This window comes from Callorhinus ursinus, unplaced genomic scaffold (genome assembly GCF_003265705.2).
Source record: "Callorhinus ursinus isolate GAN/ISIS: 27379988/994484 unplaced genomic scaffold, GSC_fseal_2.0 scaffold60, whole genome shotgun sequence".
Lineage (NCBI taxonomy): Eukaryota > Metazoa > Chordata > Mammalia > Carnivora > Otariidae > Callorhinus > Callorhinus ursinus.
This window is the reverse complement of record NW_027397122.1, coordinates 8,340,461-8,357,216: the sequence shown is the minus strand read 5'-3', so window position 1 is coordinate 8,357,216 and position 16,756 is coordinate 8,340,461. Positions and strand designations below refer to the sequence as shown.

Sequence of the window (16,756 nt, the reverse complement as noted above, 5' to 3'; positions counted from 1 at the left end):
TGGCTGCCACTCCCCCCCGTGGCTGCTTCCATGGTCCCCATCGTGGCTGATCACAGACAACTCGATAGTGATCATTTTCGTGGTTTGTTTTTTTTTTTAAAGATTTTATTTATTTATTTGACAGAGACACAGTGAGAGAGGGAACACAAGCAGGGGCAGTGGGAGAGGGAGAAGCAGGCTTCCCGCCGAGCAGGGAGCCCAATGCGGGTCTCGCTCCCAGGACCCTGGGACCATGACCCGAGCCGAAGGCAGACGCCTAACGACTGAGCCACCCAGACGCCCCAATTTTCCAGTGTTTTACTTAAAAACACTTGAGCCTTTGCAAACAGGGAGCGCCCGCACAACCCCTGGGGTTTGCTGATGGTCGACATTTCGCCAGCCTGCCGGGCTCTGTCCGTCTTCCCACACAGCTGCACCTTGTATGCACACGCGGGTTTAGTGGGTGCCAACTCTGGGGAGTCAGTTGCAGACAAACATCTCAGAGTGCATCTTGGAAAAACAAAAACGTTCCCTTACGTGCGCAGCAAGGTGAGCCGGGTTCCACACCGTGCTCCCTCACGTCCTGATGTCCTGCCGCCTCCCGTAACTTCACTCAGCCCCAGACCCAGCCAGGGTCACACTTAGTGTCTGCTTGTCGTGTCTCTATCGTCTCTCTTCAGTGGGAGAGTCCTTGGCCTTTTCTCCTTACGCCAGTTTTCTGCACAATTCAGGCGAGTTGCCTCACAGCAGGTCCCACGGTCACTTTCTCCTTCACCCCTGTGTGTCGTGTCCCCTGTCCCCTAGAAGGGACGTCTAGAGCTTGACTAAACATTCTGGGTCAGAGGAGCATTGTTACCTGCCTTTCCTACGAGACCGTGAGCTCCATGGGAGCAGAGCCTAACTAGATCTCTTTTGAGTCCTGATTTATTCCAAAGCTGGCAACGTCTGTCCAAGAGATTAAGCAGGGGCAAGCAGGGGGCACGTAGGAGCCGGCTCCCTGTGGTCAGCGTGCAGGGGGGGCTGAACACCCAGCACCCCCATGGGCGCCCCAGCCTGCCCCAGTCCTGGCTGAGCACCTGTGCCCTGCAGGGTCACCGTGGGACGGTCAGCAGGTGTCCAGCAAGCATCAGCTTGGATAAGGTTTGGCTCCCAGCACGGGCCCCCCTGTCCACTCTTGGAGACCCCTGAGCCAGCCGGCACCTCCCACCCCGGGAACAGTGGCCCTGCTCTTCCACGGGACTCGGCCAAGCAGGAGAACCGTCTCCCTGCCCAGGAGCCACCTTCCAGTGGAGGGACCCCGGTGGGAGCGGGCGGGATGGTGCTGCCCCTCCTTCCTGAGCAAGCGGGGCAGCAGAGCCCCGACTCCAGGGCGTGCCCCTCATGCGCCAAGGCCGGCGGCAGCCGCTCAGTGGGAGCCTGCCAGCCCTGTGCGGTGGTTTCTGTCTCAAAGCCAAACCAGAGCCTGAGGTCCTGCTTTCCAGCCCTCGGCCAACCTGCTTTTCCAGTTTCCCTGGCTGGTGGCCGGTGGCCGTCCGCTTCTGTGTCCTCTGACCACCCCCCCCAAACACCCCCCGGAGCCCCAAGTAAGGAGAGCTCGCGGTGCGGCCCTTGGAGCTGGAGGTCAGCCACCAGGGTCACGGTCCCCCAGGGTTCCTTGCGACCAGGAAGGGCTGCTTCTGTGCAGGAAAGACACTGTCATGGCAAAAAATAAATAAAACCCCAGAGGCACCAGGAGCTCTACCCGTTGGAGGGAATGCCGAATGGGGCCGCCGCTTTGCAGGACGCTCAGGGAGTTTCTGACAAAACAGCACCCTCTTGCTGTCCACGCGGGCGGTCACGCCCCTTGGTCTTTACCCAAAGGAGCTGAGAATTCGTGTCCACACGAAAACCCGCGCGTGGGTGTTGACGGCAGCTTTATAATTGCCCAAACTCGGACGCACATGACATCCTTCAGCGAGCGAACAGATAGCACACTGTGCCGTCCAGACAAGGGAATCCTAGCAGCACGAAAGCAGAATGAGCGGATCACGCCACGGGAAGATGTGGAGGCCCTGAATTCCCAGCTCTCGGGGACCGCCGCCAGTCTGAGAAGGCTGCACCTGCAGGATCCCAAGTCTCTGACCTTCTGGAGAAGGCACAGGTCTGGAGACACTGAAGATCAGCCAGGGGTGAGCAGGCGGCGTGAGCAGGGCTTTGGGGGGCCGGTGAAAGTGCCCTGTGGTGGGCACGGGTCAGACGTTTGTCCACATCCCGAGTGAGGCCTGAGGTGCGCCACGGGCTCTGGGTGACAATGATGGGTCCGTCCGAAGCTTCCACTCAATTTTGCTGTACACCTGACACTGCTCTAAAAAAACGTCTATTTAAGGAAATCTGCTAGGGGTGCTTGGGTGGCTCAGTCGGTGAAGCGTCTGCCTTCGGCTCAGGTCATGATCCCAGGGTCCTGGGATCGAGCCCCGCATCGGGCTCCCTGCTCGGCGGGAAGCCTGCTTCTCCCTCTCCCACTTCCCCTGCTTGTGTTCCCTCTCTCGCTGTGTCTCTCTCTGTCAAATAAATTAAAGAAAAGAAAGAAAAGAAAAAAAGAAAAAGAAATCTAAAAAGTTGACCTTTTACATATTATTCGTAATTCCCAAATAAATTCTTACTGATGGTCATTGACTTTAACACAAACAAAATGGCCTCAACAGGTGGAAGTGGGAAGAACCCCTGCAAGCACCCGGATGTCCAGGGAGGCAATGTCCCTGGGGCCCCTTCGAGTCACCTGCCCACACAGGGGTCCCTGCAGTGGTTGAGGACCGGGGTTGGATGTCCCCCGCAGCTGTGGTCTCTGAGAGAAGAAGCAAGGGGTACGGGGCACGGGGCACATTCCCCACCGCACCAGCCAGACACGGGGTCGGGGAGCTGGACCCACGGAGAGCAGGGCCTTGGGGCCGATGAACATGGCCCAGGCAGCAGGGCTCGGGGGATGGGGCATGCAGTGGAGAAGCATGGGGACCCCAACCTTGGTCCTGGCTGCCCGTCCAGCTGCACCTGTGGGGCCAGCCACCCCCAGAGTCACACCGGACCCACGCTCAGAGGGGCCAGCCCCATGGTGAAATTCTTCCTGACTTGTGAAGTCACCAGTCCTGGCAGAGGGAGACCAGGGGCCCAGGGGGAAGAGCTGCTAGGGACTGGGAGCTGAGCCAAGGCTGTGGAAGTGGCCTGGGGCGGGGAGGTGGCCCAGGGCTTTGGAGTTTGGCACTCTTACCCAGCTGGGGACAGGGCCTGGGTGAATGCCCCACAGAGGTGAGGGGTGAGGGCCATATCCCAGCAAGGCCGGGAGAAAGGGAGCCTCTTTCCCAGTATGTTTACTTTTGTTTTAATTAAAAAAAAATTTTTTTAGGATTTTATTTATTTATTTGACAGAGAGAGACACAGCGAGAGAGGGAACACAAGCAGGGGGAGTGGGAGAGGGAGAAGCAGGCTTCCTGCGGAGCAGGGAGCCCGATGTGGGGCTCGATCCCAGGACCCTGGGATCATGACCTGAGCCGAAGGCAGATGCTTAATGACTGAGCCACCCAGGCATTTCCCAGTATTTTCATTTTTTTTATTTTTTTAAAGATTTTATTTATTTATTTGAGAGAGAGAGAATGAGAGACAGAGAGCACGAGAGGGAAGAGGGTCAGAGGGAGAAGCAGACTCCCCGCCGAGCAGGGAGCCCGATGCAGGACTCGATCCCGGGACCCCAGGATCATGACCTGAGCCGAAGGCAGTCGCTTAACCAACTGAGCCACCCAGGCGCCCTGAATAAAATATTTTAAAATATTCTTAAAAACAGCTAAGAGCTAACAAGACAGTGTGTAGATACCAAAACTGAGGAGAAGGCAAGAACCCAGAGAAGTCGATCCAGAATTATAGTTGTTTCCTCCCTGAGGCATCTGCCAGGTCCTAGAAAAACTGCCAAATGGGTGGATGTTGGGGCCTTTGGGGGCTCAGGGAACAAACCAAGGCTCAAGGCCCACCCAAGGTAGGGGGTGTGACACTCCCTCCCCAGGAACATAAAGCTGGGACCCGAAGGGACCACACCTGCAGAGGAGGGAAAACCAGAAGTGAACCAGCTCTGCAGGGATGGGCAGGCTGGAGGCTCTCCCGACTGGATGTCTGGGCAGGGGGCTACAACGACTCCACATCCCCTCCCTCCTCGCATCTGCAAGACACCAACAAAAATCCTCTTTGGAGAATTACCTTCATCCGAGGACTCAATTTCTACAGTAAAATTTAAAATACTATTTTAGGACCCCTGGGTGGCTCAGTCAGTGAAGCATCTACCTTCAGCTCAGGTCATGATCCCGGGGTCCTGGGATCCAGCCCATGCTTGGGATTCTCTCTGCCTCTGTCCCTCCCCCTGCTCCCTCTCTCTCTCTCAAATAAATCAATAAGTCTTTTTAAAAAAATAAAATAAAGTACAATTTCAGCATTGATTCAAAGACAACCAGGCACATAAGAACTAACAAATTGTAGAAAACAGAAACAGGCTTCAAACATTAAACTCAACAGATAAGGTAACTGTTGTTTCAAGAATGAGAATCGAGGGGCGCCTGGGTGGCTCAGTCATTAAGTGTCTGCCTTCGGCTCAGGTCATGATCCCGGGGTCCTGGGATCGAGTCCCGCATCGGGCTCCCTGCTCAGCGGGAAGCCTGCTTCTCCCTCTCCCACTCCCCGTGCTTGTGTTCCCTCTCTCGCTGTGTCTCTCTCTGTCGAATAAAATAAAATCTTTAAAAAAAAAAAAGAATGAGAATCGAGCTTAAAAAATACCTACAGGAAGCAGGCATTATAAAAAATGATGACGCATCTTTGGAAGAGAACCTAACAGTTTAAGAAATGAGTGAGTAGTTGAAATTTGGATCAGTGGACACTCTATCTTCGTTTGAACTTTGCATGGCCCTAAGGATGTGGCCTTGGGGTGCTTGGGTGGCTCAGTTGTTAAGCGACTGCCTTTGGCTCAGGTCATGATCCCAGGGTCCTGGGATCGGGCCCCGCATCGGGCTCCCTGCTCAGCGGGAAGCCTGCTTCTCCCTCTGCCACTCCCCCTGCTTGTGTTCCTGCTCTCGCTTTCTCTCTCTCTGTCAAATAAATAAACAAAATCTTTAAAAAAAACATAAAAGGACATGGCCTCAACACATATAGAACAAAAGTCACAGATCTAAAAAAAGAAGTAAGCAAACTGATGGTCATAATAAGACACTCGAACAAACTTCTTTCAGTAATTGACAGGAAAAGGAGGAAAACCCCCAGCAAAATAGGAATTATTTAAACAACATGATTATTTAAATATGACCTAATGAGGTTTGTTTGTTTTTAAAGAGACAGTCAATTGTCCCTACACCGTTGGTTGAGCGGTCCATCCCATTACAAACCCCCCAGGATTAAAGACTCTGTCTTCTACTGCAGGGCGTCTCTGGGTCTCGTTCTATCGACTGTTGTCTCTCTACATGATGGGCCCCATGATCTTGCTTTTTTGGGTGTTCGTATTAGAGTTCTCTGTAGAAATAGAGCCAATAAGAGATACACACACATACAGAAATTAATATACTTAATACAACATAATATAAAGATATTTATCATGAGGAATTAACTCCCGTGATTACAGAGGCTGACGAGTCCCAAGATCTGTGAAGTGAGCCAGCAGGCCACAGACCTGGGAGCACTGGTGGGCTAAGTTCCAGTCCGAAGGCAGGAGAAGGGCAGGGGAGATTCGTGGCTGAATGCCAGGCATTGTGTCCAGGAGAAAAGCAGAGGTTAAAGTTGGCGGTCGCAAGGCCCAGGAAATGGCACGCCCCTTCCTGCACTGCCTGTTGGTTCTGGGCTCAGGCCCTGTGGCCTGTGGGCAGGCCGAGTCTGGACTTGCTGAGGCATTCCTTGGAGGCAAGTCTCCCCTGGCGGTGGCAGCGTGCTTTCCTTTAGTGGGGTTGGTATCTGAGTGCGTCGGACCCTGCTGCAGCAGGCCCTATGCCCCTGTGCCTCGGTGGGACAGTCTCCCATGGCTCTCCGTCACCTCCCTGAGCAGTCCAGGGCCACTGCCCGGCAATCAGTATAGCCCTTGAGAAACCATGGAGTTTCTCTCATTCGCCCCTGGCTCTCGGAACACAATGAGCCTCGTGCACCTGTGCCTCTGGGGGGCCTTGGTTCTCTGGTCGCATCCCCAGCGGTGCGTGGGGTCAGGCTTAGCCCGTTTAGCATGTTCCTGCCCATCCTCCTGCTCCAGCCTCAGGGAGCTCCCCGGTGCCCTGGACTGACCCCCGGTCTTCCTCCTGAGCACTCGGTGATGCCTCTGGGAAAAGAGTTGGGGTGCGTGTGTAAATTCCCCTGTGTCTGGGGCTCCCAGGGATTGACACGTTGTCAGCCAGCGCGGTGCATGGGGCCCATGCCGCTGCAGTGCTCAGAAGGGCCTTGCATTTGGCTTAGTGCTCTGCTGTCCCTGTCCCGAAACCCTCGATCATTTGGGTGTTTTTTGTTTGTTTGTTTGTTTAAAGATTGTATTTATTTATTTGACAGAAAGAGACACAGCGAGAGAGGGAACACAAGCAGGGGGAGTGGGAGAGGGAGAAGCACGCATCCCGCTGAGCAGGGAGCCCGATGCGGGGCTCGATCCCAGGACCCTGGGACCATGACCTGAGCCAAAGGCAGACGCTTAACATCTGAGCCACCCGGGCGCCCCAACCCTCGATCATCTGTGAACAAAGTGTCCCACCTTTTGTTTTTCTCTGGGCCCCACACATCATTGAGCTGCTCCTGACAGAGGACTGACTCACCTCCGCCTCAGTTTACCTCCTGCTCTGTCTTCACCTGCTGCAGTTTTGCCTCCAGCATCGGGGGAAGAGGTTACTGCAGGGGCTTTGCCAAAATCACGAAGGAGTTTGGAGACCTGGGCCTCATGGGAAAGCGGGCCATCCCTGGGCGGTGGGACCCAAATGGCCAGCAAGGCTGAATGGGGGGAGTTCCGCCGCCTGAAACGAGAGCCTGCCGAGCACACACCCCTCGCACCTGCTCAGTCTGCACACGGAGAGCAGAACGAAAACACAACCTGCAGAATGGGAGGCCAGATTTGCAAAATCACATATCTGATGCAGGATTAATATCCAGAATGTATAAAGAGCCCCTACACCTCAACAATAAGAAAAAGCAAAGAACCCAATGAAACAATGGGCAGAGGACTCGAACGGACATTTCCCGGAAGAGGACAGACAGCACTTGAGAGGATGCACAGCATCACTAACCTTTAGGACAACGCAAAACAAAACAACCACCTAGCACCTCACAGCCAACAGGCTAGAGAAACAAGCTGGACACGGCAGGTGCTGGTGAGGACTGGAGGAACCGGGACCCCCGCATCCTGTCGGCGGCCATGCACACGGGGGCTGGGGGAGGAGACGGGGGGGTGCACAGACGGAAAGTTCTGGAGACAGAGGGTGGGGATGGCTGCACAAAACAAATGTGCTCAGTGCGGCTGAGCTGTTCACGCCACGGCTAAAGAGGTACACGTCCTGTTGTGTATGTGGTACCAGAGTTTTCGGTTTGGTTCGCTTTCAGGACGAGGTGTGCTGGCGATAAGCAGGGGGCCTGGGGGCCAGGGAGACCCGGCATCACCCTGCCTCTACCTCCTGCCAACTGTGTGGCCTTGAGTAAGTTTCTCAACCTTGCTGAGCTTTGTCGGCTCCCGGGGGAAATAGCAGCATCGACTTCAAAGGGCTGGTGGGAGAATCCCACGCCCACCCCAATAATGGCACCTGACACTCCCTGGAATTCTGAATTGACTGAGGCCTTGATCTCCTGGGTTTGGTTCCTGTATCCCCTTCTGTGTCGGCGTGGGGGGCGGATTCCCCACCTTACGAGTCCTGGTGGGAGGCCGTGTGAAAACACCAGAGCCCACCAGCATCCCGCAATCTGGGCGATCTGGGCTCCACTCAGCAGACGCCCTGTCCCCACCTGCTCCCCCAAATGCGGGATGTCTGGAGGCTGAGGCAGCCGCTGGAGGTCCTCCCCCAGCCCGTGCGGGGCGGGGTCCTCCCTGTGCAGCTTTCCCGGCTCACAAGGCCCAGTCCCTTGTCTGCGGCCAGTCCATCTCCCCGAAGCACCCCTGTCGCCTTCCTTGTCACCAGCGGAACGCGGCGGGGCTCCCAGACCCAAGTATCCAGTTTCCCGGATTCTTGCACCGAGGACGGCAGCCGCTGGGCGGCTCTGGGGAAGCCGAGACCAGGACTGACAGGCGGCGTCACTCCCAGCCTGCGGTCCCCGGCCTCTCCCGTTCCCTGGCCTCCCGGCAGCCAGATGAACTTGAACCATGTGGAGCGGGGGAGAGGCGCCACCTGGAGCCCCACGCTGACCAGCCTGGAGAACGGCAGGAGCCAAATCCCTGGGGGCCCCTGTCACGGCCACGTGGGCCCTGCGGCTTCTCACGTAGGAAAGCTACTCGCATTACTTCATTTTTAACTGCTGATATTGAATTTATTAAAGTTATCTTTTTAAAAACACAATTCTTTAGCTTACAAACCATCTTAGTCTCTGTGAGTATGGCAGATTTGAACTTGTCCAAATACACCTTCAAATATTTCAACTGCCTTCCTAAATGTAATCTATCTGGTTTCCTTTTAAAGTCCTTATTTGGCCTAAAATAACAAAGAAAACCTCCCTGAGCTTTTAAATAGCTCTGATGAACTTCTAAATATGTTGAACCTAAAGTGGTCTTAAATGTTAAAACACAATACATAAACTTTGCAAGATTTCAATGGGCAAGTATAAGTTGTAAATCTCAAGTTTAAAATGCAGTTTGGGGGCGGGGGACAGGGAGTTCCTAAAAACGGGCACAAGGTCCTTTTTGGGGCGAGGAAGCTGTTCTAAAATTAGATTGCGGTGCGTTCGGCACAGCTCTGATTTCCAGAAATCACTGGACTGTGTGTTTAAAATGAGTGAATTTTATGGTAGGTAAAACGAGATCTCAGTGAGGCTATCCAAAAGGGAAAGGCACACATACGTCAGAGCGAGGGAAGCAGCCGAACATTTTACTTGACTGAGGTCAGCGCGGGCGGGACGGCCATTCGGCCACCCCTGTGCCTGGCCCAGGGACCCTTCCTTGCCCACACCCCTGCACTCACGGGCAGGGGGACACGTAGTATGTATTCTCTCTATTCTCTTCCTCTAAACATCCTTAACCATGGGGCGCCTGGTGGCTCAGTGGGTGAAGCGTCTGCCTTCGGCTCAGGTCATGAATCAGGGTCCTGGCATCGAGCCCCGCATCGGGCTCTCTGCTCAGCAGGGAGCCTGCTTCTCCCTCTCCCTCTGCTGCTCCCCCTGCTTGTGCTCGCTCTGTCAATTAAATAAGTAAAATCTTTAAAAAATAAAAATAAAATAAACATCCTTAATCATGACACCGTCCTCAGGTCCATAAACGTCTCCTCTGCACCTGGCAGCGTCCGCGCCCGCTGGGCAGCCAGAGCACCTCCATATCCTTCCCAGGCCCACCAACCCCGGGGTGGGGGAAGGAGGGGGACAGTGGTACCTGCTGGGACGGCATTCCCCACACAGCCCCCCTGACCCAGGACTTCCCTGTCAGCTCGTTCCCCTGAGAGCACACGGGAGCTGGGCTCTGCCCTAGACCCTCAGTGCCTAGACAAATTCCCGTCGGAGCCGGTGTTGTGGGCTTCCCCTGCTTGCTGCTGGCCTGCTCTGAACGGAACGGTGGGCTGATGGGCTGGTCCCTGCAGCCCAGAGTGGAGGACCCTGCCTCATCCATGGGGCCCAATGCCAGCTACCACAAAGCACATGAGTCCGGGGACCTGGGCAGGAGCAGCTTGGAGGGGAGAGCGAGGCAGGAGTCTGGGAGTTCAGAGCGAGAAGGGGAGCAGTGGGTTGGGAGGAGGCAGGCCACACATGCAGGACGGGCCTGGACAGACAGCGGCCAGGAGAGGACAGACGGGTCAGGGAAGGAAGCAGGGTGCTGGCAGCTCTCAGCAGCCTATCGAGGAGGGTGGGAGCGGAAGCGAGCCGCCCATCACCTGGCCACGTCCGTGGGCGGGCTGACTGTCCCGAGCTGGGTGCAGGCCCAGGCCGCGGCGGTGTGGGGACACTGACAAGCCCACCGAGGAGACACACCCAGAACCAGCTTTTGTGCGCCCTTTCATTCAGCACACGGGGCTGTGGGCCTCATTTAGGCATTAATTCAACACACCTCTACTGAGCTTTGATTCTGTGCGGTGTCCTCAGGCACCCAACTCCGGGAGGGCTCAGGAAAGCGTCCCAGAAAGGACCAAGCACAGGGGCGAGCTTTGCAGGTGGAGAGCAGGGAGGCACTGTGCAGGCAAAGGGTGAGTCCTGCAAAGGCAGGGGAGGTGCAGAGCAGCTCAGTGTGGCAAGAGGACCTTCCGCCTACAGAACTAGAACGCAAGCCAGCTGAGATGGTGCCGTGAAGGGGCTGCTTCTGTCTGTCCTGTGGGCAACTGAGAACCTGGAGAGATAGCACAGGAGTTACAATTTCAGATGATTTTGAGAAGGATCGTTCTGGAAGTCCCTGGAAAAACTGGGGCCCAGTAATTAGGCAGGAGGCTGTTGCAGAAGGGCCGAGCTGGAGCTGGAGCTGTGGGAAGGCCTGGGGAGGGAGGAGGAGGTTGGGGGGGGGGGGAGGTGGCAGAGCTGTCTGAGCAGTTCATTCATGAGGAGGAGCGGGTGAGCAGGGAGGATCCATGGCAGGTCTGGAGGGAGCTGTGGGCTCTGGGACTGGCCTAGGAGTCTCCCCAAGATCTGAGCCTTGGGAATGGGTGAGGCTGACCGGGGTGGGTGTGTAGGGAGCACCACCGGGTGTAACATGTAACTGTGACTCAGGAGCAATCTGCAGGAGTTCAGGGGGGAAGGCAGAGCTGGAAACACGGGGAGAGAAGAGCCAAGGCCTCAGGGAAGCAGTAGGGGCTTGGGGGACATGGCTGATGAAGGGCAGTGTCAGGGAAGGCCGGCCCAGGACAAAGCCCTGGACTGTGGACTCTGAAGTCACCGCTGGTCCCAGCAGCAGCAAGAAGATGGGACGATCCACGCCAGTCCCCGGGCAAGAGGCGTGCACAAGTTACCCTCTTCCAAAGTGGTCTGTTTTCTTAATGTTTTCAATAACCCGGTTTTTTTCCTATTACTTCTCTGTGGCTCACAGACATTTGAGAGAAGCATTTGTACAGAACACTCTATAGGTGTAACAAGGTTACAGACCGGTGCTGTCGGGTTTAGAACACCCCCAGCTAGCCCGATCAGGGCGCCGTTGAAGGCAGTTGGGTCTGCTTTGAGTGTGATTCATCCAAACAAGGCAGGACAGCCCCACATTCCTGAGGTTCTGGGCCTGCTGATATTTTACTCAGTTAGGAAGTTGGGTTCAACTGATAATGCTAATTCAGGATTCCCTACCACAGTGACTCCCCCAGCATGCTCACTCTCTTGAGTGCACACACTGTAAGCTGGTGAGGATGCAGGGAGCAGCCCCAGGGCCTTGCTGATCCCGGTGATGTTACAAGAAGGCAGGACTTTATGCGGCATGAGCGAGAGTGAAGTCACTTCTGCATTCACGCAGTCCTTCTTTCTTAGGACGGGTCCCTAAGTGCTGCGGGGCTCCGCGTGAAGGAGAGAAAGCAGTGCAGGGAGCTTACGGCTGAGGGCCTGGGGCACTTTGTTTCAAGCAGAAGGGAACACGTAGCTTTCTCAAGGTCACCAAGCACCAGGTGATGTGGGAGAGGGAAAAAAAAAAAAAGCAGTTTCCAGGTCCGGCTTTGGGAACACTCGCAGGCTGGTGACTGAGCAGCTACTCACAGGGAGGAGCCTCACTTTCCACCGGTGACAGCGGGGGCCGTGGGGCGGCCGGGGCTGGGAAGCAGGGTCTGTAAGCCCAGCACACGTGGGCTCCGGACGCCGCTGCAGTCATTGCGCGGGCTGCCCGCCGCGGGGCGCATCCTACGGCCGGGGAAGCCGTGCAGATGGAGACACCGGCTTTGACACACGAACCTAACACCGGGAATGCTGCAACTGAGTGGCCGACGAGGACCTGACGACCCCCCTTCCAGACTCTGCACGGGGGACGGGGTCACCGCCCGCGTCCGAGCCCGGGGGTGGGGGCGCTTTCTGGGGCGCGGCTCCCACTCCTGCTCCCCAAGTCGAAAGAGGGCACGGGAGCGCGCCGCGACTCCGCAGGTACGAGCCTGCCAGGCTCTCGTGTCAACGTCCTCCTCCTGGAGAAAATTCAAGCAGACTGTGCAAGATATTTTCGGAAAGTAGGGCATTTTGGAAGCATTTCGTAACCTCCGAGACGGGGGCGGCGGTGCCTCCCGTGCGCTGGAGAAGGGGGCTGATGCCCGGGGCCACTCGGCGCCCCCAGCCGCGCGCGGAGTCGCGGGGGCGCGGGCCTGCTGGGGCGCGGGCGACCTTGGCGGGCGGCGCGACCTTGAGGCCTGCGTTCGCCTCAGTTGCCCCCTCTGCGCAATGGGGACACGCCCTAGCCGCCGGGCTGCGTAAGCCCGCCAGCGCCGGAGCCTCCGTCCCCCTCCCTCCCGGCGCCCTCTCGGGCTCCGCCGGCCCGCCGGGCCTCCGTCCCCGCGCCCGCGCCCGGTCCCAGACCCGGTCCCCACGCCGCAGCGCCGCGACGGAGCCCGCGGGCGGGAACCTGCCTGCGCCGCCAGCGCGCACGCGCGCCCCCGTCCCGCCCCTCCGGCGCCGTCTCCTCTCATAAGCCAGCCGCACCATCACTCCGACCGGCCCGCGCTCGCGATTGGCCAGGGTCCGGGCGCGCGACCGGCTGTGGGCGGGGCTCGGTCGGCTATAAAAGGGGCCGCGGCGGAGCTCGTGCCGCCTTGCAGACGCCACCGACCCGGAGCCGCCTTCGCCGCCCAGCCATGGTCAACCCCACCGTGTTCTTCGATATCGCCGTGGACGGCGAGCCCTTGGGCCGCGTCTCCTTCGAGGTGGGCGGGCGGGGCGCGCCGGCGGGGCGCGGAGGGTCCGGCGCGGGCGGCCGGGGGTTGGCGGAGAGCGGGGGGCGCGGGCGGACGGGCGGCCCCGGCCCGAGGAGCGCGGGCGGCGCGGCGCCATTTCCTGACGAGGGGCCATTTTGGGCGGACGGGGGCGGCGGGGGCGGCGGGGGAGGGGCGGCGGCGGACAAAGGCGGGGCGGCGGGGGAGGGGCGGCGCGCACGTGCTCGGGCCGCGCGCCCGTGGTGGGCAACGCCCGCAGGCGGGGCGGCGGGGGCCTGGGGGACGGCGGTGGGGGGGCGGGTTTGCGGAAGCGGCCCGGCCCCGCCCGGCGGAAGCGTGCGGCGCCCCCGCCTTTGCGCCGACGACGCTGGCCCCGCCCGCCCAACGGGCCCCCGGCGGCTCTGCGGGCCGAGCGGGCGGCGCACGCGGACGCGCCCCGCCGCCTTCCGCACGTGGCGCAGCCCCGGCGCCTCCCGGGGCTCACCTGCCGGGAAGCGGGGGGGGAAATCCCGTCTTGGGGGCCTCCGGTGGCGGCTCCCGTTCCTCGTGCCTCCTTCCTCCTCTCCGTCCCCCGCCCCGCGCCGGGAGGGCGGGGCCCTACGGGAGGCCCCTGCACCCCGCGCCAGTGTGTGCTCGCCGGGCAGGGTTGGGGCCGTTGGCCGGGGGGAGGGGCGGCCGCCGGGAGCTGCCGGGGCGGGGCGGCGCGCGGGGCGAGGGCTTCCCGGCAGGAACGGCCGGAGACTCCGCACAGACACGCAGCGTCGGTTACGTGTAAAGTGCGCTCCGCGCCGGGCGGGGACTCCGGATCCGGGGCGACCCGCGCGTGATGGGGGCTGGAGATCGCTCCTAAGCCGCTCCGCCCAAGCGGTTGGCTGTGCTGGGGACCCTACGCCGGGAAGGGACCGCCCTGCACGAGCAGATGGGGGGTGGCAGCCTGTCCCCGCGGGAACGCTCGCGGCTCCTGAACACCCGCCCCCCCGGGCGGCAGCTGCGGTCGGGGGAGGCGGAGCCCGGCGCGTGTTCGGAGAAGGTGTGAGGCCCCGGGAGGCTGGGAGGCCTGTTTCGGAAGCCTCGCACTAACTCATTACCGGTTGTGGATTTTTGGCGTGTCTGGGTCTCGTGTTGCTTAACCCAACCCCACAGGACTTCCGGCTGTCGAGAGCCGTTCTTTTTTGGGATTCACGATAATTACTGAAGAAGCATTTTCTTCTCGTGAGAAAATGAATTTATCATTCAGAAGCCCCCGAAGACATGGCTACTAAGCAACAAGATACGCCAGCAGATGTTAATTAACGCTCATTTTCTCTTGCAGCTATTTGCAGACAAAGTTCCAAAGACAGCAGGTTAGTTTCCTTTTTCGTTTTTAACTTCCTGAGATGTACCAACTTAAAAGCTTCGGTGTGGGGGCACCTGGGTGGCTCAGATGGTTAGGCGTCTGCCTTCGGCTCAGGTCATGATCCCAGGGTCCTGGGATCGAGTCCCGCATCGGACTCCCTGCTCCCTGGGAGCCTGCTTCTCCCTCTGCCTCTCTCTCCCTGTCTCTCATGAATGAATAAATAAGATCTTTAAAAAAGATAAAATAAACGGTGTGCACGTGTGTGTATATACGTATATGGGTTTTTTTTTTCTTTTGGGCAGAGAACTTCCGTGCCCTGAGCACCGGGGAGAAAGGATTTGGTTATAAAGGTTCCTGCTTTCACAGGATTATTCCGGGATTTATGTGCCAGGTATGAAATTCACTGGTCCTGATTTGGGTGGTTCTCTTAATTTGAAAGTGAGCTATGAGTATTTCACTTTCACCATGGAGTGTGTATGAGTTGTTTTCTACCATTTGGGTCCCCCTTAATCTTGTTAGGTTAAACTTGTGTTTTAAAGTTGGACAGTTGCAAGTTGCATGTGTTCTGATCACACTGCCAGGAGTGATAGGTTTTGCTCTTGTTCACAGGGGGGGGACTTCACACGCCACAACGGCACTGGAGGCAAGTCCATCTATGGGGAGAAGTTTGATGATGAGAATTTCATCCTGAAGCACACGGGTCCTGGCATCCTGTCCATGGCCAACGCTGGACCCAACACGAACGGTTCCCAGTTCTTCATCTGCACTGCCAAGACTGAGTGGTAAGGGCAGAACACAGGGAAGGCAACCCGGGAGCCCTAATTCCTTGCTTCTCTCTTTTCCTGTTTTCCATCTAAAGTAGCGGGAGGACACGAGAAAGCTACAAATTTAGGTCCTGTGGTACAGAAAGCAAGATCCTGGAATAGCAAGGGCGCCTAGCTGAGTAGTTCGATTGGCTGCTACTTTTGGGGCACCTGGCTGGCTCAGTTTTTCAGGAGTGTGGAATGCTTGATCTCAGGGTCGTAAGTTCAAGCCCCACGTTGGGTGTAGAGATCACTAACAACTTAAAAAAGTAAACGCAAACTACAAGAGTGGTAATTCTTATTTCATTGTAGTGTGCTTGTTGGCTTTTCAGGGTTTTTTTTATTTATGAGAGAGCGCACGTGCGGGGGTGGGTGTGTGGAGAAGCAGAGGGAGAAGCAGACTGCCCCGCTGAGCAGGGACCCTGATGCAGGACTCAATCCCAGGACCCTGAGAACATGACCTGAGCTGAAGGCAGACACTTAACCTGCTGAGCGGCCCAGGCGCCCCTAGGGGTCCATTTTAAGTGTAGGATTTTTGACAGCAGTTGGAGAATGTTACATCACTTTTTGAGACTGATTTTTAGTCTATGGTGTGGCCATTGGTTTAGCTAGAAGAATGAAACGTTTAGTGTTGAGTCAACACGAGCTGGTACGAAAGGCCAAGTATGCCTCCCCCCCTTTTGATGTCTCGGGTGTGGGGTGCTGGGGCTCTGGCCCCCCTCCTGCACAGTGTGAGCGGCTTCTTGGTCCCTGGCCCCAGCGGTGATGCTGGCTTTTGCATTTGCAGGTTGGATGGCAAGCACGTGGTCTTCGGCAAGGTCAAAGAGGGCATGAACATCGTGGAGGCCATGGAGCGCTTTGGGTCCAGGAACGGCAAGACCAGCAAGAAGATCACCATTGCTGACTGTGGACAGATCTAGGAAATCCGACTCGTGTTTTATCTTAACTACCAGACCATTCCTTGTGTAGCTCGGGAGAGCATCCCTCCACCCCCACCTGCTCGAGATACCCCAGAATCTCTGTGCTCTTGCTGCAGTTCTGCGGGCTCCATGGTTCCTTCTCCCCAGGTCTAGCTGGATGGCAGAGTTCAGTTGATGATGATGAAATAAAACCTAAACCACAGTTGTCAGGCCTTGTCTTGGGAGGGGCGAGTCCATACAGCTTTGATTCGCAGCAGCAGGCTTGCTCCCCTGATCCAAGGAAATAACCGACGCAGGGTGTCCCTAAAAGCGTGTGGGTGAGGGGTACATAGGCTGGGACTTGACGGGCAGGGGCCAGGCTGGACCAGAGCTCTGTGGGGGGGGGATGGTGACCACTGCGGGAAACAGTCCTAGTTCCTTGTAACCCTTCGTTTGGACCGGAGTCTGGCACTCCTCACTGGGGTGCTAGGTTTCCTCCATTCCCACATGAACTCCCGATTTTCTTTTAAGATTTTGAGAAAACAAGTTGGGGGGGCGGAGGGAGAAGCAGGCTCCCTGAGTAGGGAGCTGGATGCCAAGGAAAGTGGTGGGGAAAGGCATGCAGGGAGCCCAGTACTGTGCCTGCCTCTTAGCCTCCCCTGCCCTGGTCCTGCAGGCCTGCCATGGTGGGAACTTGATCATCCTGAGCCACGAGGTGCGGTTGAGGTGTGCCTGCCCCCCACGGGGAGCTGCGCTTGAGACCCAACTGCA

The 16,756-nt window shown here is 57.5% G+C and overlaps 1 protein-coding gene across 1 annotated transcript; it reads left to right on the top strand.

Moving 5' to 3' along the window:
* Positions 1-12,789: 12,789 nt before the first annotated feature.
* On the top strand, positions 12,790-16,208 carry PPIA (peptidylprolyl isomerase A). The gene is made up of 5 exons (XM_025853137.2): positions 12,790-12,938; positions 14,260-14,290; positions 14,586-14,674; positions 14,893-15,065; positions 15,874-16,208. Exons 1-5 carry the CDS (start codon positions 12,870-12,872, stop codon positions 16,004-16,006), a joined length of 495 nt encoding a protein of 164 aa, XP_025708922.1. The 5' UTR covers positions 12,790-12,869; the 3' UTR covers positions 16,007-16,208.
* The last annotated feature ends 548 nt before the right edge of the window (positions 16,209-16,756 follow it).

What these genes read in the sequence shown, in the direction of transcription:
- PPIA (XM_025853137.2), top strand. Translation starts at nt 12,870, where the DNA reads ATGGTCAACCCCACCGTGTTCTTCGATATCGCCGTGGACGGCGAGCCC. An exon ending in CAAAGTTCCAAAGACAGCAG is followed by an intron (nt 14,291 to 14,585) that starts GTTAGTTTCCTT and finishes TCTTTTGGGCAG; the next exon opens with AGAACTTCCGTGCCCTGAGC. An exon ending in TGCACTGCCAAGACTGAGTG is followed by an intron (nt 15,066 to 15,873) that starts GTAAGGGCAGAA and finishes TTGCATTTGCAG; the next exon opens with GTTGGATGGCAAGCACGTGG.